The sequence below is a fragment of the Portunus trituberculatus genome, chromosome 15, assembly GCF_017591435.1.
Source record: "Portunus trituberculatus isolate SZX2019 chromosome 15, ASM1759143v1, whole genome shotgun sequence".
NCBI classification, from domain to species: Eukaryota; Metazoa; Arthropoda; class Malacostraca; order Decapoda; family Portunidae; genus Portunus; species Portunus trituberculatus.
The window spans coordinates 11,033,311-11,054,665 of NC_059269.1; the positions used below are offsets into that span (position 1 = coordinate 11,033,311).

The window sequence follows — 21,355 nt, forward strand, 5'->3', positions numbered from 1 at the left end:
ACATGTTTTGTACTCACCAGTCAGCAATTGCTGTGACTGAACTTCATTTGTTCCACATATGTTGTCCTTCACTGTGCTTTTAATGTCAGAAGAATACTTCAGCCTCCATCTCACCTCAGTACCATATGGTGACACTTCCTCCCCTCCCCACCATGCACCTACTGTTCTAGCATAAATAGTATTCTTTATCTTGAGCACATTGCATTAAAATCACAGACTGCCTGTTTCCATATTTCTAAGCACAAATATATGCTGGAAAAAAATGTTAAAAAGTATATAAATTTTACTAGCAATCTGTCAGTTTTAGCAACCTAGTGGAAAACAACCTCACTAGTTAAATTATTACAGTTGACAATATACATATGAATATAGTTTGCACCATTTGTTTGATACTGTAGCTTCGAGACATTATTATAACATGTTTTAAAGATAAGAAGACACTTGTGTATACACACACAGACACACACACACACACACAAGACATAGTTGTGTATTCACAACTAGGTAAATACACACACACACACACACACACACACACACACACACACACACACACACACACACACACACACACACACACACACACAAGAAAAGGGTATCAGAACTGTAATTGACAATACTGGAACAAAGAAGGGAAAGAGGAGACTTGATAGTAATTTGCAGAATCCTGAAGACTATAGAGGTGCTCATTAGAGAAAACTTAATAAAGTGAGACATGTGAGATACAAGAGACATGGAAGGAAGATAAAAAGAAAATGATTACAGAAGGAATATGAAAATGAAGTTTTCCCCTTAGCGTATTAGATTATATAGAATGGAGTAGATAAGAAAATAGTGTATGCAGATCAAATGCCTGGATTCAACGCCATGTTAGGCACCATAAGGAACAAAGATGGACAACATTGAGCATAGCTTCCCTCCCACACATTATAAATAGGTGAATACACACACACACACACACACACACACACACACACACACACACACACACACACACACACACACACGAGCATAAAGCCCAGGCCCTGTAAAACTACAACTAGGTAAATACACACACACACACACACACACACACACACACACACACACACACACACACACACACACACACAAACTTGTATCATTTGATTTTATATTGATATTTCTTGAGGCAACTAATGTTTCACAATTATTCCACAGGCACAGGCGAGAGTTGGAAAAGAAGAATTTACTTTTAGAGGAGGCACAAACTCAAACCTCCTCCCCTGGTGGGTCATCAATCAAGTCAGGCTTCAGGAGGGTCTCAAACCTTCTTCAAGTTGTTCCAATGCCAATGAGTGTGCCTCGAAGGAGATCCGTCACAGTTCTCCAGGTGTGCATTCAATATCACAAAAATGTTATATGTTAAGTAGAGATCAGAAAAAAATGTTATTGAGACTTTTTCTCTTCTTTTCTTTTAGTATGGAAACACTAAAATTTTGTAATCCTCCTCCTTGTTTTCAGTAGTTAAGTGGTTAAGTTCACAGTTCTGCCAAGTTTCTCAAATAAAGAAACTGAATACTACAGAAGTCACTCTTGCCTAATATTAAGTGACACATGTTCATTACAGGTGGATGGAGGAGGATCTAGCTCACGCCGTGCTTCCCGTGCTTCAATAAATGAAACTTCAACATCTCCTCGTGGTTCTTTCTTCTTTCCCATCTCACGTCGTGCTTCACGAGCCTCTGCCACTTCTGCTACCTCAGGAGCCTCAAACCCATCTTTAGTGTCTGTACAGATCCACCAAGTAGGTGGTCATGACTCTCCCCATGCATCTCAAGGGTCTACAGAAGCCCTCAACACCGAAGCCAGCTGACGCAAGCCATCCCTGGGCCCTCCGTGATGCCCTGCCTCTGTGTTACATGTGCCCTTCAATACAAGCCACCACCTGTATAAGGACTGATGTTGGCAGCTAAAAATAATTGATAGTCTTCTAGTTGAAAGCTGATGACTATCAGTACAGTCTTTGCTTATACATAGTAATCAGGTTTGATTCCATGATCACTTGGTTACGAATGCCTGACTGGCCTTTACCAGTTTTTACCTATAAGCCTAACAGTGAGGCTTTTTGCGCTACGAGTACCCCAAGGAGAAGAAAAGAGCACTTTGGCTGCTCTGATTGTTACAACTTAGTATTTGCATAAGTTCCTGAAGCCTATTCCATGTTGAATATTGGCACATGTTGAAAGTAGGTAAGAAAGTGGGTTATTACCTTTGTCAGATATATTGGTATTGCTCATTTTATTGAATATGTCTAGTTATAGAAACCTAGTTTTATAAGCCAGTAAAAAGTGATATTACGTTATTTAAACTTCTTGAGACATAAACAAAAAAAATATCAAAGTGAACCATTTTTAGAGTCAAACATTATCAGTATACTACATACTCTGCAAAAAAATATTTCTTTAATAAAGTCATAAAAACTCCCATAAACAGTGTATGTGTCATTTGTCATGTCAATCAAATTTTGGTACTTTGGTAATTACAAAATGGAACTGAAGAAGATAAGTAAAGATGGCATTTCATGAAAAAACAGTAATATCTGTATCTGCTTAAGGTGTTAACTTCTTCCACTGTCAAGGCTTGCAAACTGATCTGAGAAGATTAGATACAGAGGATCATTTTTTAATACAAAGTTGCAATTTTATGATGTGCCATTCATTGTTTGTAGATACAAATTTTTACAAACAGATAATGCCATTGAACTAAGATGTTATTATATGATGTTTGTTTTGTCTTATAGAGTTTTCAATGACTTTTTTTTTTTTTTTTTTATATACTCTAATATGCAGTGATTTTCTTATAGAAAAACTTAGAGGCCCACTCAAATCAGAATCATTGTTTTACTGAAGTAACTTAAATTCCAGCTGGTGTGTTCATCAGTCTGCTTGTTTATCTGTCTTTTGAATAATTTTCTCAATTGTCATGTGCACCTTATTACACATGAATAAGTGCTACACAGATTATTGATTTCATTCCACTCCACACTAACAATTAAGAATGCATAAAATCAAAGTGTTCCTTTCCTGGCCGGGCTGCTTTCTTGATGTGGGGAATCCTTGAATTTTGCATGAATATGACCTAAAAATCACATGAAATTACTCATACAAATAAATTCTAAGTCTTGGAGCTTGTCACGTCAAAATACCATTGCTACAACAGTGAAGTCACATAAAATGTTGAGGAATAATTATGAATCTACTATAACTTCAAGAAAGATCCTATTCATACTCTGAAACTGTCATGTCTCATAATTTATCTCTTACAGTTTATTTTTCAGTGAAAAGTATATAATTTGAACCAAGGGTAGATACATTGCATCTTGTTAAAATGTTCACATTTCTGTGGTCTTGCAAATCAATTTTTGCCTTTATAATAGTTACTGTTAGATATTTGAGGCCTTAAGGGTACTCTGTGTGACCCTAATTGTTATTTTAAGTTGTTAAGATTTGCAGCATAGGATATTGTTTCTGTTTCCCAATCAACTGACTTGTTTTGCACATAACAAATGAACCTTTATTTAATTTTGAAATGAGACTAAACAATAATTTATAATCTACGAAATTGCACACACACACACACACACACACACACACACACACACACACACACACACACACACACACACCGCGTAGTGTAGTGGTTAGCATGCTCGACTCACAATCGAGAGGGCCGGGTTCGAGTCCCAGAAAGCAGCGAGACAAATGGGCAAGCCTCTTAATGTGTGGCCCCTGTTCACCTAGCAGTAAATAGGTACAGGATGTAACTCGAGGTGTTGTGACCTCGCTTTCCTGGTGTGTGGAGTGTGTTGTGGTCTCAGTCCTACCTAAAGATCATTCTATGAGCTCTGAGCTCGCTCCGTAATGGGGAAGACTGGCTGGGTGACCAGCAGGCAACCGAGGTGAATTACACACACACACACACACACACACACACACACACACACACACACACACACACACACACACACACACACACACACACATCAGAAAAACACAGAACAAAATACTACTTCACGAGGAGCTTTTAGGAAGGCAACTTTAAGAGTCATAAGTAGTTGCCTCTGATATGAAAGAGTACCAGTCATTGAAGTGCACAACTATATGACTTGTCTCATAATATTCTTTAGTTGCTGTAACAATTTTCCATTTGATAAGGAATGATAGAAAAATGTGATAAAGTTGGAGTGGATATTAATAGCTGTATTTTTATTTACAAGAACACATTTAATGATTTTTTCATATTTGTTTCACAAGAGCTAAAAGAAATGGTATAATATTTTCAAACAATTTAAGATATATTATACATTTAGGGAATGAAGTAAGTCACATGATGATGTGTACAAGTTATAAACCAATATTTGTTAGTAAATCATAGGTCTATAAGATTACACAATATTGAACAGATTAATCTTGGATGTAACTTAATTTTTTTTACACACTAGAATTCCAGTAAGATTGTGACCTGAGTGGGCTTTTAAAAATGTTAAAGTAAAATGATCTTGAAAAAGAGAGAAAAAATATTACTTAGCAATAAGAATACTGAGGAATGCACATTTCATGTCATTGGCAAAATGCATTACTTTGTCACTTAAATAAAGTAAGAAAAAACACAAAAAAAACTCTTTTTCAAGGTCCTGCAGTCATATACTTATAGGATTTATGGCATTTGCCTCATTATCCCTGCACATTGAGCATGGAACCATCGCGAAACAATATGCAAATAGAGTTATTTGTCAGTTTGTTAGCTTTGTTGTAGGGTGCCAAAAATTTGTTCATGCCATGTTATGAGTCAAGTTTCATGTACATTTAGTCAGTTTTATAACAGTTTTTCTTATATCTGAAGAAAGATGATTTTATCAATCAAGCCATGAAACTTGACACATGTGGTCTTTGTTAGTATGCATTCAGTTTCACATTGTAGTTGAAATGTGCCAAAAATGCACCAGCTTTTGAAAGACCACCTCAGAACTAGGAGTTATTTCTATATTATGTAATATCCTTGTATAATAATGATGTATATATTAACAGTTTTGTCTAATAAGTATAATTTGTTACTCTTGGCAAAGTGTAGCCAATTTGTACAGTGTTAGGAGACTGTCGGTTTTTCAAGGCAGTTCGTCTTTAATGTTCTTGTTATAATTACTTGTTATTTGCCCCTACAAATACCAATAATGTTACCTACTTTCATGGTGCATAATTCAACTAGTTATATTTCAGTTATATGTATGAATTTATATATTACTTGTACATGAAATATATAAAACTCCATTTAGAAATATGTTAGGTTCACTTATTTTCTTAAAGACCCCAGATATGTGCAATGAATAATGTTACATTTATTATTAAGTCATCATTTAAATATTTACTTTTTCTCTTTGTCAAAACTTATCCCACATGGAAAACTGATCATTTAATTACGGAGAATGACCTGCAGCAGAATTTTTAATTCATGCATAAGAACTACTTCAAATAAGATTATGTTATCTCATTAAATTAAGTAAATAATGTTGGCATGCCAGGTTGTTATAATCTTGGGTGATGCATTTCAGAGTTAGAGCAACATCTCAAAGTACTACGTATCAGAATATATATATATATATATATATATATATATATATATATATATATATATATATATATATATATATATATATATATATACTCCTTTTTCTTTTGTCTTTTTTGTCTTGTATGGTTTCAAGTTATTAACCTATACTGTAATGTCCAATACCGTGTTATTGTTCCTATGATAATTTGGACATGATGTTATTAAAAATCAAAGGGATTAGATATTTTGTAGACTTTAGTCTAACACGTTTTAGCCATGTGTGTGTGTGTGTGTGTGTGTGTGTGTGTGTGTGTGTGTGTGTGTGTGTGTGTGTGTGTGTGTGTGTGTGTGTGTGTGTGTGTGTATGCATATATATATATATATATATATATATATATATATATATATATATATATATATATATATATATATATATATATATATATATATATATTGTACTAATAATACTGTGATTTACAATTACGTCTTGTAAAATCATAAGCTCCATGTGACTACCAGGCCATGTTTATTATACAATATCCAACAAGTTTTAGGGTAATGTGGTCAGAAAGGAAACATCACCATTACTGCTTGGGAGCAGACAAGGTGATAGAATGGGGATTAGTGTTTTGTATCAAAACACTTACATTAGTAACAACAGAGATTAAATTTAGCGTAGAAACATTGTACATAATAGTTCATCTCCAGTCTCAGGTCACCATCATCTTATGATCATCATTCATACTCATCTCATATTAGTAAGAGTTTAGAGTATGTAGTGTTTTCTCCAAAGCCAGCTTGATTTATATTTTTTGAATTGCATATTTTTTTAAAGTTTTGTACATTATCAGTCAGTGGCATATGGGCATATGTTTTTGATTTGATGTTTCTAATTCTTGCAGTATTCGACTAAATACAGACATCACATAAGTAATGGCATACAAAAGGTTATTAAAATCTGCAGCATATCAAAAGTCACTATGTGAACATTAGAAAACTTGGGGAAGATGAAAACAGCAATGAAATATGCTTGTCTGTACGAGAGAAGTGTACTTTTTACTGCCTTACTACAGGTGACGTGTTGAAAGAAAATAAAGAAGCTCAATGTTTGATTGCTCCATTCCAACATGTTCACTTTTACTGCCTTCTTATATTTGCAAACCAGGTATTATCACTCTATATGTATGGGGCTAAAAGCTGAAACTTTCATTTCATACTCTTACTTTACAATAAAAATGGTCTCATGGTTTGAAGGTAGGTGCTAGTATGTGATTCATATGTAAGTTCAAAGTCTAATTGATCATTTGGATTTCAGTTATAGCAATGCATATAAACAATTCTTCTAATTTATTCTATATATATATATATATATATATATATATATATATATATATATATATATATATATATATATATATATATATATATATATATAATTTATTTTCACTAATGATCAGAAATTATTGTATATTTTGTTTCCATGGAATGAACATGATATGCTGAACAATATGTATTCCAGATATCAATGGACTATTGAGGCAGCTATAATCATATAATTATGTAGATCATTGTCTCAGTTTAGTATATCATGGTGCTGGATTTTTCTCAATATTAAACTCCTTGTTGTGTAGTAAAATTACAGAAGTCAACATCTTGATTTATTAATCAGTCTAACTATTATGTATAGATACTGGCAAAATGTTCAAATTCAGTTTCATACAAAAGATACATGATTTTATAGGATGTAAGGTACCTATCATGGACCACATTTTGTACAACCTCTTGGCAATAATGCCCTAGACCAGCTACTGTGCACCTTTTAGCAACAACACATGCAATCAAATGGTAGTTGCCGTGACGATAATACCAACAGTGATATCCTTTTCTGGTGACTCAGTAATTTCTGGTAAACTGATCTTTTCTTTCATAAATTTCCTAGCAAACTTGTTTAAACCAACTGTGTTACTTGTGCAGTGAATAAAACTATGATATAATTAAAGATAAATTTTCCAGATCATAGAATTGGTACTTGTGAGACATGATTTTAAAGAATACATATGTAAAACCTGACCTTTGCATGTGATAGATAGCCACATATCGCCTAGTGTACATGTAGAAGGAATAATACAGTGTTGGTGTTATGTGATACCTTGATAGTAATGCAGCAGTTTTAAAAACAATGTCAGATGGAAAATATTGATGGTGACTTCAGAAATGCATTAAATTTTATCAACACCACTGATGAAAAATATATAATGGAAAAAAAACATGAGAAAATAGTTATACAGGGCTGTACATGTGACCCTTTGCTTTTTAGCACAATCATATTTCTGTGATAACCTGTAGGAACCACTCTTATGTGGCTTCTCTCTTTAACTCACCTTGCTAGTTTATGGTGAGATTTCCTGGTTGTTCTTGTTCCATGATAAATTTATTTTTCCTTGAAAAATGTTGCTCCCAGTTAAGATCTGTCATCTCATGGACCCATTCAATCAAACTTCAGAGTGGTATAATATTAGTGTCAGGCTCAGTGATAGTTGTTATCCTTATTGATATCCTTACTGAATTTTGGCTGTTCTACTACTTATTATGAATTAGTTTTATATTATTTATGATTTACAGACTGATGAATTATTGCACAGCTGCTCCACTCTTGATAAGTAGGCATTATGTGAGTAGGCATGCAGTCACTTTTCAAGTATGTCTAATTATACAAGTAAATCACACTATTTAAAAGCAAACAATTACAATTAGTGACACATTTTTATTATTCATGTTTCATAATATTGTGAAATTTTCTGGAACTTTGTGATGAAGTATTCCTGACCAGTAACACAAAAATATCTCTATACATCTTTGAATCTCATCAATTCACTCATTTATATATCACACTGCCAGTAGTAGCTTGGCCATGTTGTATTTATTTTTTTATTTATTTATTTTTAATGCAAGAATATTTTGTTTAAAGCCCATTATAGATTTATATAAAAAGGAAAAAAAAAAAAAACAAGGAAGCAGCTGTGTTATTGGTTTTCATTATATCTTGTAATCAGCTTTGATAGGCATATGCATATAGTTAAGGAGTCTAAATATGTTGATTAATTACTGATATCTTGTATAATTTCCTATCCTCATGAATAAACCACCACTCTGCCTTAAACTTCACACATCAGACCACTTAATTATCATGCTCTTCACTTCACCAGCCTCCTCCTTGCCTTTTTACTGGTGACGTGAACTTGTCACCTCTTTAACCTTCCATATAGTGCTCTCATGTCTAGGTAGCATATAACAACTGTTTGTAAAGTAATATTGTTATAAAGAAAAGAATCACAATAAAAGTTATGATGTGTGCTGCATATTATAACTTCCTGGCTGTGTAAAATTACTACATACAATAGCAGAGAAAAACCAGATTACATGGGTGACATCACTGCAAGTAAGGAAGTTCACCCGTAGTATTGGTGGTGGCTGGGGGTAGGGGAGGGGGAGGTGACGCTTCTTACTTCATTTGGTAAATAAACAATGTATGTACAGAACAAAGTAAAACTATTCAGGGAGAGGTTTGTACAAATGAATCTGCCGTCTCTGTCTGTGATGATTCCATATTACGTGTGCTCTCAATTCTAATTTTAGCATAAGGTCATTTTATCAGTAGTTTGCGGTCTCCAAGCCTCCATGGAATTGCTCGCTGAACCTTACTTTGAAACGCTTCTTTGACGTATCTCCGCTACATGAAGACTAATTCAAGTTACACGGGCCGTAAGTCTGTTTTAATTATTCTAGTGACAAATTAACAAAAGCTCCCCACTACTAATAGGAGAAACACTATTAACACGATTGATTATCTCATTTGCCCTTGCCAGTGCAAGTAATAGTACAAGCCCGTGTGTACTGCCTTAACGGTGAACACTGATAAGACTGATTTAGCCACCCTTGTCTATCTGCTCATCCACTATAAGTTGATAAAGTTTCATAAGCCACCCAACACATCTTTTCATTTGCCCATCCAAAGGCAACACTTTCACATTACCAACATACTGACAGAGAATGCTACTGGAGTGTTCAGGCGGGTTTCCATGATTACAGAGATAGGTTAAGATTAGTGGAAAAAGTATGGCGGGATACTGTGGTGGTGATGAATGATACTAAGGACCCTACGCCCTACAACTCTCTGGGCTCCTTCCGTCTTGTATAAACACGCCGCGTCTCCCTTCGTCACTTTTGTAAACACCACATTCACACTCTCTCGTTCGCTCTCTCTCTCTCATTGCGGGCCACCATACTTGCGCGCGCATGTCACCTTGCGATATAGGGCTCAGATTTGTGTAAAAAGTATTTTGGTCTGTGCCAGCGGCTGGGAAGAGAAGAGAAGGTGGAAAGGTGGGATTGATGTATGGTTCTGAGGGAAAGCAACCATTGTAAAAGTAGATAGTGATTGTAGTGAGTGATATGATGGTGAGGATAGGAAAGTGATGGTGGTGATAGCGAAAATAGTGGTGATGGTGAATGTTGATTAACCAAGCTGGATAACTGTTTACAGAAGTGTATTAGAAGAGAGAAGGGAAGAAAGGACAGAAGGAAGATGGACGAAAGCCAGGATAAAAATGAAGCAGGTTTGTAATAAAGCTTTACGTCACTATTTGCAGTGGATATAGACAGGATCCGGGATGGTGTTTATGGCACAGTGAGCATGTGCGTGCGTGTGTGTTTGTGTGTGGTGTTGCTATATCGGTGATGCCCGGTATGGCACTTTTTCTGCTACTCCCCTCACCTCCCTCCCTTTCACCACCACCCTTTATGAAATCTCCCCTGAAATCATAGATAACACTGCGACAATCTTGTAAATATAAGAGAGGCGACGAAATGTTTTGAAGTTCATATGTGTAGCTATAATGGATATATACGGTCGACATGTAGTATACTGTAGCAGCTCAGTGTATCCTGCGTGTGTCGGGCAGGCGTGGTGGGACGGTGGCGACGCTTGGTGACGAGCGAGTGGGTGAACACGGTCAGGAGTCACGTGTCCCTGCTGGCGCTCCTCGTGGTGTACACTCTGCTGGGGAGTAAGGTGAGGGGCTGCTTCGGCCAGGCAAGTAAGGGACAGGATATAACAAGCTGCACGTAAATCACATCTTTGACATCTGCCTTTCTCTTATCTCCACTTCCAAGGGTCTCCCTTCTGTCCTATATCATTCCACTTTAGCATCCACCCCGAACGAAATAAAAGTGTCGGTCCTTAGGAAGAGGTCAAAAGGATCACCCTAAACTGTATGATAAGGAAAAAATTTAACGCAAACTGCAACCAGACAACCTAATGAAGACTTGAGTGTGCTGCAGTGCCTGCATTGCCCTATCCAAGCCGTGTGAGCCCTGACGAAGAAGTCTTGCAAGTGGTAACGAGTTGCTGTAATGTCTTTGTAACCTCGCTTCAGATTTTCCAAGTGCTGGAATCCTCGGCGGAGAAATCCAGACTAGATGAGGCCAAATTGAGACTGTCTGAGGCGCGGCACGGCTTCCTGGATAGCGTGGAGGGCATGGATGCGGTGCTGGGGAACGGGGAAAGAGAGAGGATATCTGGGTTGCTGAGGAAGTACGAGGAGGCAGCGGAGGATGCTCAGATGGGCGGAGCGTCACTTACCACGGACGCAAACCCCCGCTGGAATTTCCCTCAAGCTGTTTTCTTCAGCGCCACCGTTCTGACTACGATCGGTGAGTGGGTAGGTTCGCTTTACCTTGGGTGAGGTGACGTTAAGTTAGGTTTGGTTTCGTTACGGTAGCTGAGATGCTTCTACACCTTCTATGTATAACTAACTTCTTTCTTTCACTTATTTGTTACTTCTTTTTCTCCTCCTCCAGGTTATGGCAACATCGCCCCTGAGACAGCCTGGGGTAGGGTGTTCTGCATCGTGTTCGCTCTGGTGGGGATCCCTCTCACCCTGACAGTTCTCGCCAGTTTGGGCCGCCCCCTTGTCTCCCTCCTACCCGTTGCCTCCATCGAAAGACTCCTGCCCAAGTGAGTCTCTGTATTTTCCTTGAACACTCCTTGAGTTACAGTAGCAGCAGCATACCTTTAATATCTTTAAGTGCATTGAGTATATTTGAGTGTTGTTATTGTTGCTGTTGTTATGCTTATTTCTTTATTTCATTCGCGGTTGCGGAGTAGTGGCAGATTAACGAGATTTCTAGCGAGAGGTCCATAAGCATCCGGTTAATCGTCTGTGGACCTGGAAAAGAATTGTGGTGAAGAGAGAAACGTTTTGGAATGCGAGTCTTTTAATGTGCCTTTTCCACAGGGGTCGCATGAAGACAGCCGTGACGATACTAGCAACTCTGAGCCTGCTGGTGTCCTTCCTTGCCCTGGGCGGCCTGCTCTTTATGTGGCTGGACTCCCGCACCTTCATGGAGGCCTTTTACTTCTGCTTCATCACTACCACCACGATTGGCTTCGGGGACATCGTGCCTGGTAAGAGAGAGTGGAAAGACGCTCTACGTAAATGTAAAGAACCGTACTCTGAAGTACTTTACTTTTTTCCAAAGCCATTAGTCTAATTGAAGTTATATACGTGTTTTAAATGTTGTTTTTACTATTCTAGTGACAGATTAGAAAAATTTCTACATTATTAACACGAGCAAAACTCTTTTGAACCTGGCTAATCATCAGCAGACAGCAAAGCGATTCCGAATACTTGTCATACTAAGTGCTGAGTGTACAGAGAAGCGGTGGACATCTAACTACGACTATTTTCCAAGACCACAGAGATGATTAGCCGAGTTCTCAAAAGTGTTTCTTCTCTTCATTATGCCTATAGAACCATAAAAATACACCTACTATACATTTCAGCGGTGGACAAACGGTGTTTTTTGCAGATATCTCCTAAACGAATCGTTGGATGAGTATGATATTTCAACACACTACCTTGAACATCCGTTCGTAATTTATGGTTAACATACCACAGTGCTATATGTGTTATGTGAGGAGTTTACTGAGTGATATTACGCCTAATCCAGTCATCATATCAAAGGTGTTATACAGAATCGGACGAGTGTGGGGTACTCGTCTAACCCCTCCACCACCACCACCACCCTGAAGAACCCCCAGACCACTCCTTCTCTACCCCAGTATCGCATGACCCTCTTCCCGCTTCCTCTTCACCCTCTATTCACACCATCAGCCTTCCACCTTTGATTTTTTTCCCTATTGTAATTACATACGTATAGGTATAATAGTTACATACGTCAGTATGTACATACATATCCATTAATAATATTATTTAATACAATTGCTGGTATATGTGGACATGAAAACCAGAGTGGGTCAAACGACCGTGAAAGCAATAGCTAATTCCGCTGTTAATGGCCGTATAGCTGGATAATAAGCAACGTATCTAACAACAAAATAATAATATATATAAACTGGACCACTTTTTATGATCAATAGGTAGACAGTACGCAATAAGAGTATCAACTTTTCCTAACAGTAGAAGGTCCAGGTCACAGGTAATTCCAGCACATCATGTTCACATGGTTGACCATAACGACTGCAAACATGGCTCTTCTATATACTACACGTAAACGTGCTGTTGTACAGTAATTATCAACGTGAACCACTTCTTGCCTTCATGAAATTGTACCATACTCGTTAATAATCATATCTATACATACACACTTACAGAACATTATAATGTATAAATACAGTGGTGGGAGACGTAGGGAGGGACACAGGAGTGAGGGAGGCGAGGAGCTAGGGAGAGGAGAGGAGGGATAAAGAGGGCGAGAACTTCCGAGACGGGGAGACGTAGTAGTGGTTAGGAATGGTTTGGGTGGGTGTGTGGGGGACCACACTTTCATTCGAATGCGTCAACATGACTCGTCGGCTTTGTGTTATTTTTCACGAGTAAACTCCTCACATAACACATGTAGCACTGTGTAGTATGTTAACCATTAATTACGAACGGATGTTCAAGGTAGTGTGTTGAAATATCATACTCATCCAACGATTCGTTTAGGAGATATCTGCAAAAAACACCGTTTGTCCACGGCTGAAATGTATAGTAATAACGTTGTGAAATAACATTTTTTATTCCCAAAATAATTGAGACAGCCCTATTTCCGACAGCTTTGAAAAGTCTCATTTATTTCCATGAGCGTTGATTTTTTTTTTTTTTTTTTTTTTTTTTCCCTCACAGAATCGACAGAGACGGCGTTCATCATCTGCTGCTTAGTATACATCCTGGTGGGCCTGGTGCTCACCACCACCGTGATCGAGTTGGTGCAGCGCCAGTACGCTTCCTCCTGGGCTGAGATGAAGCAGCTCACGGCACGCCTGCACGCCCTCTCTGGTCCCCTCGCCTCGGCCATGCGTAAGCTGGCTGAGGGCGGCGCTGGCGAGGTGAATCTGTGGCTTTCTCTCTCTCTCTCTCTCTCTCTCTCTCTCTCTCTCTCTCTCTCTCTCTCTGGGACTGTTTTCCAAGGCCACACAATTCCTTAATCTGGTTCTCAGTATTTTATTTGCTAATATAGAAATTTTTGTCATTACCAAAAAAAAAAAAAAAAAAAGCTGTATAAACCCGTCACTAAGTGGAGCCTTTGACATGAAGTGAAGATAGACTTTAGCCCGTATTCTCAAACACTTCTGTGCTTCACCTCCACTATTTCAAAAGGCTTTATTTAAATTTACTTGAGTTTTAAGATGTTTTTACCGTTCTAGAGACAGAGTGACAAGATTGCTACGTTATTAACTGGAGAAACACTTTTGAAAACCCTCTAATCATTGTGGCCTTGGAAAATAGTCGTGATAAGAAAGCAAAGCATTTCTGAATAAGGACCAGAGATATGACGCAACAGTGTTTTAGGATACGTAATCTAGAGTCGTGTGTGTGTGTGTGAGGCTGAGAGGCGGTTTTTCACAGGTGGAGGTTTGTTACAGGTTGAGATGGACCCGGAGTTGGTGAGGGAGCTTCGGGACCTTAACGTGACTCTGGCGGAGGTGCAGCGGCGGGGATCAGCGTCAGGCACCCCACCCCCAGCCCAGGCAGACCCGTGGAAGGCGCTGCTGCTCACCACGCTCACCAAACGGCGTCTCAAGCTGGTCATGTACGAGAGTAATGTGTGATTATCGTACTTTGATCCGTATTCTCAAACACTTCTGTGCTTCACCTACACTATTTCAAGAAGATTTATTTAAATTTACACTGGTTTTTAAGGTGCTTTTTAGTGTTCTAGAGGTAGAGTGACAAGATTTCTACATTATTAACTGGAGAAACACTCTTGATAACACGGCTCTAAATTTACACAAGTTTTTTTAAGGTATTTTTACGGTTCTAGAGGCGGATTGACTAGATTTCTACATTATTAACTGGTGAAACACTCTTGATAACCGCGCTAATCAGCTCTATAGCCCCTTGAAAAATAATCGTGGTGAGAGAGCAAAGGGTTTCTGAATACTGACCTTCCTAGAGTGAGGAGTTGGCGTTATGTGAGACTCTCCTCCTGTGAGTCTGGCTCTTGCATCCTCCTATCGCATCGTCATCCATCCTTTTCCTCTTCTGCCCTTTCTCAGGGTGGAGGGTTGGTGCCATGTATGTCTCTCTTATTGTTTGTGTTCCTTGTGTCTTTCTCTGTGCCTCTCAACCTTTACAGTGTTGCCACAATTTCTTAGGGGTTCCTAAGTTGAAGATAAATTCCCTGAGCTCGCCGTGTCCAGCATTGCGCAAGTGTATTGACAGTTTGTGAAGGGTGACACGCTTTTTGTGGCATATTGAATAGAGTAGCAACTTAATAAGTTTTATGATGCACTGTCTTTGGTGTTTCAGGCAACAGAAACACAGGAACTATTGTCTTTCTAGTTCTGATACACACGTTTGCTGGCTTCGAACACGCCCGTCACCCTGTGTTGCCTGCTAGTAAAGTCTGAGTTAGCAGCATCACCTGTATCTTAGATGTGAAAAGTAGAATAAGATCAACAAAATACACCAATAAGAAGTTATCATTGTGTCTCAATGCATCCTTCCATAGTGACATTGTTGGCAAAGCTTTGGGAGTTGTTTCATTGGGCGGTGCCAATTGTTTCGATGTCTGGGCGGGGCATCGCTCAGTAGTGTTTGTACCAGTGACGGAGACGGAGAGTGTGACTCCAGTTGACCCCTAGGTTACCTCATCCTGACACAAGGTAAGAGAACATGAGGCACACTTGATCGAATGACAAGGAAGGTACGGTGACTCTGAAACACTTCCGCACCGCACTAATACGACTTTCAAAATACTAGTTGAAGCTATACGGTTTGGTAACGCTGTTTTTACGAGTCTGCAGGTCCTCCCTTGCCTCCCTCCTTATAAATATGACTTACTGAATTAGATCGGAGTTATTTTTTTTAGAATAGCTGCTGATGTAGAGTGACGGAAATGCTGTATTTTATTATCACACGAGAAGAACAGTAAAGGAAATGGACGAGATCTTTGTAGATTATATCAGTTTACCTTTCAAAGAATCATTTTATTATTTCGTGGGTGGCTTACAGAAATTACTATTTTTTATGGTAAACCTTAGTAATTTTATTAGTCTCCCGGGACAATCCATTTTACGGTACATTGTTTGGCAGTATAACTTGTGCAACGCCCTGGAAATTATCTATAGGTTCAAATCAAGAGAGGAGGAGTTGTAATATTTACCATCATTTTAGCCCTTGTAATATTTAGCTTCAGTTCTCTCTCTCTCTCTCTCTCTCTCTCTCTCTCTCTCTCTCTCTCTCTCTCTCTCTCTCTCTCTCTCTCTCTCTCTCTCTCTCTCTCTCTCTCTCTCTCTCTCTCTCTCTGTGTGTGTGTATGTGTGTGACAGTACGACAGTATAGGAAGAGGTATTGCACACACACACACACACACACACACACACACACACACTTCTGCCACCTCTAACCTTTCATGCATCTTTCTGCCTAGAGCCCTAGACCTTAACATGAATCAGTCAGTCGGTCAGTCAGTCAGTCCCCACCACTCTTTATGGTTGGCGCGTTCACTGCAGCGGTCGCCTTTCATTAAAGACGCAGGATAGCAGCAGTCTGTCAGTATGTCTGTCATAATCTCGCCACAGAGGACAGCCCGTGAGGAACTATGCTAATTGGTGTGAATTATTCATATACGCTCTGGAATTCTACCAGGACCAAGGCCGGCACTGATAGATATCCCACTGCTCCCTGCCGTGTCCATCTCCCCGCGAACTACATCACTCTTAATGAATATTCCACACGGCACATGCAATATGACATTGTGCGTATTTTTTACCCCCATCGCTAGCTTCATTGAACGATAATACCGGAATCTGGTTAGGAGAGCAAGTAGCAGCGTTATTGTCCACGAGAGAGGGAGAACAATGTTATTTTGTTACTATCGAAAGCAATGCGAGTATCTGATATTGAGTTACGGTTGCGTACGCTGCGTATGAAGGTAGCGCCAGTCTTGCCATGGCCGCCGCCAGAATGCTCTCCGTGGCCTGAGGGAAGGCGGGAGGGCTGTAGGTCCAGACACTATTACGATTCTGCCTGCGGCCAAGTAGATTACATGCGAATTCGATCCAGTCAGTTTCCAGAATGACTCGGTGATACAGCAGCTCAGACAGAGCCGCGTTCACTCTTGATTCGATTCCTTGAAATGAGCAGGTCCGCGTCCCGGCTTGAAACGTTACGTGGTGGAGCGTCACCGCCAACGTGCGGCACAGGATGGTTAGGGACCTTGTAAATTCTCGGCATTCAGTAGTTTGACTTGCGGTATCGACAGAGTCGGTATCGATATTACCGGTATTCTGAAATGTACCGTTACTTTTCGGTTCGCTATGAGAACATAACATCGGTATCTTTTTTTTTTTTTTTTTCGTTGAAAAAGTTTCCTTTATCTAACATTTTCGGACAGTATGCAAACACAATCACACAAGGTACCTTAGCTTTAGGTGACTTTTAAAGGTGCGTCAGTGAACTCATCCTTGTGGTGACATCAGAGAGAGAGAGAGAGAGAGAGAGAGAGAGAGAGAGAGAGAGACAGACAGACAGACAGACAGACAGACAGACAGACAGACGGTGTGTCAAATATGGGAGGGAGTGAGAAGGGGTAACTGGTGGTGTTGGCAATACTGGTGAGGTGATTAGGTCTTGAAATGTGAACTTGATATTGTATCCTTCTTATTTAATTATTTATTTGTTTGTTTGTTTGTTCATTAATTCACAAGTACCTGTTAATCCAACCGTGTGTGTGTGTGTGTGTGTGTGTGTGTGTGTGTGTGTGTGCAATACCTCCTCCTATACTGCCGTACTGTCACACACACACACACACACACACACACACACACACACACAAGCCAGAGGACCGGGGTTCGATTCCCTGGCCGGGTGGAGATATTTGGGTGTGTCTCATTTCACGTGTAGTCCCTGTTCACCTAGCAGTGAGTAGGTACGGGATGTAAATCGAGGAGTTGTGACCTTGTTGTCCCGGTGTGTGGTGTGTGCCTGGTCTCAGGCCTATCCGAAGATCGGAAATAATGAGCTCTGAGCTTGTTCCGTAGGGTAACGTCTGGCTGTCTCGTTAGAGACTGCAGCAGATCAAACAAACAAACAAACACACACACACACACACACACACACACACACACACACACAGAGAGAGAGAGAGAGAGAGAGAGAGAGATGAAATGATTGAATTGTAAGATGTACAGATTCTCAGTTTTCTCTGAGCTTTGTTTGTCAGAGATGAATGTGATCAATCTGTGTTATTGATTTTTTTTGTGTTTGTGAAGGCATCTCTGTCAGAGGAGGAAGGAGAGATGAGGGGCTGACTTGTATTTATTTGTTAGGTGTTGGTGAGTGCAGTTTGTGTGTTTGTGAGTGATGGTGTTTGTTGTTTGTATGTGTAAGGAGGAATGAATAGCTGAGTTGCACATGTTCCCTGGGTGTTGGTGAGTGGAGTGAGAGTTTGCTTTTCCCCGACAGGACGTGCTGCACCGGTGGCGTGGTGTCAAGGGAAGCGCCTCTTTGCATCCCTGCCCAGCACTTTACTGAACAGATGAAGGTTCTCCAGAGTGTCAAGAAGGGAGTGCCGCACACACTTTGCTGCGCTCCAGGTAAGGCAAGCAAGTTGTCAAGTTGTAGTTATTTTGACATTGTTGCAAATAGTGTAGCTTTGCTTGTCTCGGTTTTTTATATACCTTTCTGTACCACAAAGGTGATTACAAATGAGCAGTTTTGACAATTTCAGATTGATAAGATAACAAGAAGGTAAATGAAATTTTGCTGACTCCTTTCTTTTTGTTGCAGGCTTTTGGAGGTCCAGCAGCACACTGCACACTTCTTTCATAAACGTGTGTGCAAAGGGCAAGACAGAGAGGGGCAAGGATGGAGGATACTTCAACATTCACAGCATCATTGGTTCATGCTTTCTTTTCTGTGGAAAATAGTGCACACAGTTTTAACTGAAGGATTATATGTCATCATTCATATTCATAGATTTCATGACTTGACATTGTGTTGACCTTCGTGCATCAAATCACTTCATTACATGTAAGCATATATTTAACTATAAGGAGTAACGGTTTATGAATTTTGTAATGTATAAAAAGTTACTTATAAGAGATTTTGCATTATGAAGATTTGTTTAAAAGTCTTTGTTCATTAGCATGATCTAGTAGTAAGTTTTAACAGTCCAGATTGTATAGACAGTCCATTGCACTTCCTGCAGATGGAATTTTAGTCAACACTGCAAGGTGTGTGTGTGGGGGGGGGGCAGCTTTGTGGGCAAGTGTGCCAGCCATTCCTTGATGTCAATGTCTTTCATTTAGGGAAAAAAAAAAAGTTGTTTGTAATTAGGTTTATATACATTTTTGAGTGAGAATATTTAGACTGATTAAACAGTAAGTTTCTCAATTTTCTAGAGCTTTGTTGCTACTGTTCTGTGTAAGGTTTCAGGGACCATATTCTACAAACCGTCATACCTAATGAAATGATCGTAGCAAGACAAATTGGTGCATTTTAGACACAAGCCCCTCTATGACAGGCTCTAACCTTGTGTGACTTCATAAGTGCCAAGACAGGGCTCAGCCTGTTGTATCGCTGCCAACCGCCATCTTAAAACTTTTGTTAACATGGTGAGAACTTGGCTGTTTGTACCATAGCATGATCCCCGACAGTTTTTATTATTAATTATTGATAAATATCCGTAGTGATGACTAGATAATGTCCTTCTTTGATGCAGTTACTTACCATTATAGATAACTGCCGAGAGTGGTATGATCAGTTTTCCCAAAACTCAACCAAACCTTGCCCCGCGTGGCCTGCATGTATCGCGCGTAATCTTCTGTTTGTCATGTTTCTTTTATTTGGATACACAGTCTAACTATTCTCAAAGTTGTAATATGATGTCAGAATCATTTAAATTATGTCAAGGAGCTGTTTCTTTGTATACATACATAAAGTTGACAAATATTGAGCCTAAAGACCAATAGTGGAGTGATGGTCAGGCATTCAGTGAGACCTGAGGCTAACTGTGTAGAATGTGGTCCCAGAATGATGGTGTGTGTTTTTTTATATTCATGGTGACAATATAGTGTTGCAAGGGACAACATGTTTTGAGGGCAATGCCATTTTACGGAGTTGATAGTTGCTCCTAGACTTTTGCAATGAAAATGATCTCAAAATACTTTTAGAAATTTTAATTACTAACAAGACGTGTGCATTTAAAAATACTACTCTTATGTTCTTAAAGACATGTGCAATGAAAATGCTCTCAAAATGCTACTCTTCTGTTCTTATATTCACTTTTTTATATTATATTAGACAGTTGTATGGATGGCAATGATAGGTGGAATAAGGTAGACCTGTTCATACAGGGACTGCTGCCATGTATGTGCAGGTGTCATAGTAATGTAGGTGGAATGAGGCAGACATGTATTTTTTTTTTCTTTTTACGTTTAGGCCTATAGAGCCTGTAGGTTCACTGGATGAGTGTGTAGAAGCACTGTTCAGCTTCCTCCCATTAGTGGCGCAGGCAATTTTATCTATAGTGGTACCTTTATTAGGGCTCATATCACCACCAAGCTCATCTTGGGTGTAACAACCTAGAATCTGGGAATGTGCAGGCCTCATGGTACCAATTGCAACTTTCTCTTCATTGTGTTTCTCTAATATTCAGGGAGATAATTTTGTTAGTTGAAAATATTCCCAGAGTAATATAATACTTGAAAAAATTGCATATGTTATTCTAAGTTGGAAATGTAAAAATTGTACAAATCATGCTATTCCATTGTAAAAATGTAAGTCAAAAATTATAGAAAAGAGTATTGTAATTTTTGCATAAGTTATTCTAAGTTGGAAATGTAAAAATTTTACAAATTATGCTATTCCATTGTAAAAATGTAAGCAAAAATTATAGAAACGAATATTGTAATTTTTAAGTTGAAAATTTTGGTAGAGTTTTAGAATATTATTATTACTGGTTTTGAGTTTTTGAAAATTTAATTTTTAAGTTGAAAATTTTGGTAGAGTTTTAGATTATTATTATTTTTACTGGTTTTGTTTGTAATAATTTTTACTGGCTTTGTTTGTAAAGTTTAAGTTGAAAATTTTGGTAGAGTTTTAGAATATTATTTTTACTGGTTTTGAGTTTAAGTTGAAAATTTTGGTAGAGTTTTCAGGGACTTTCAGATTTTGTTGTATTGTTTCAATAAAAACGGAAGGGAGACTGTTTATTGTATTTTTTACCCAAATATGCATCTGCACTTTCTCCGGAGACTCTTCGGAGTATTTATGAC

General features: G+C 38.8%; 2 protein-coding genes and 1 long non-coding RNA gene across 14 annotated transcripts in view; all 3 read left to right on the forward strand.

Moving 5' to 3' along the window:
- LOC123504073 (sodium channel protein 60E-like) overlaps positions 1–3,674 on the forward strand; it is a 503,673-nt gene extending 499,999 nt beyond the window's left edge. For 11 of the 12 annotated variants that reach the window (XM_045254356.1, XM_045254344.1, XM_045254346.1 and 8 more), the window contains 2 exons: positions 1,180–1,351; positions 1,589–3,674. In XM_045254356.1, the coding sequence (XP_045110291.1) occupies positions 1,180–1,351; positions 1,589–1,834 (418 nt within the window). In that variant the 3' untranslated portion in view covers positions 1,835–3,674. Of the gene's footprint in view, positions 1–1,179; positions 1,352–1,588 lie in introns of those variants that run through there. The other variant, XM_045254355.1, reaches the window with a different exon arrangement.
- Positions 3,675–9,763: 6,089 nt separating this feature from the next.
- Positions 9,764–14,825, forward strand: LOC123504303 (potassium channel subfamily K member 15-like). The gene is made up of 8 exons (XM_045254722.1): positions 9,764–9,951; positions 10,112–10,184; positions 10,530–10,639; positions 11,004–11,280; positions 11,428–11,584; positions 11,865–12,034; positions 13,758–13,960; positions 14,498–14,825. The coding sequence occupies exons 2-8, from the start codon at positions 10,154–10,156 to the stop codon at positions 14,681–14,683; spliced, it is 1,134 nt and encodes a 377-aa protein (XP_045110657.1). The 5' UTR covers positions 9,764–9,951; positions 10,112–10,153; the 3' UTR covers positions 14,684–14,825.
- Positions 14,826–15,648: 823 nt separating this feature from the next.
- Positions 15,649–21,011, forward strand: LOC123504143. Its single transcript, XR_006674721.1, has 3 exons — positions 15,649–15,739; positions 18,543–18,673; positions 18,867–21,011. It is a non-coding gene; the product is annotated as an uncharacterized LOC123504143 (long non-coding RNA).
- Positions 21,012–21,355: the final 344 nt, after the last annotated feature.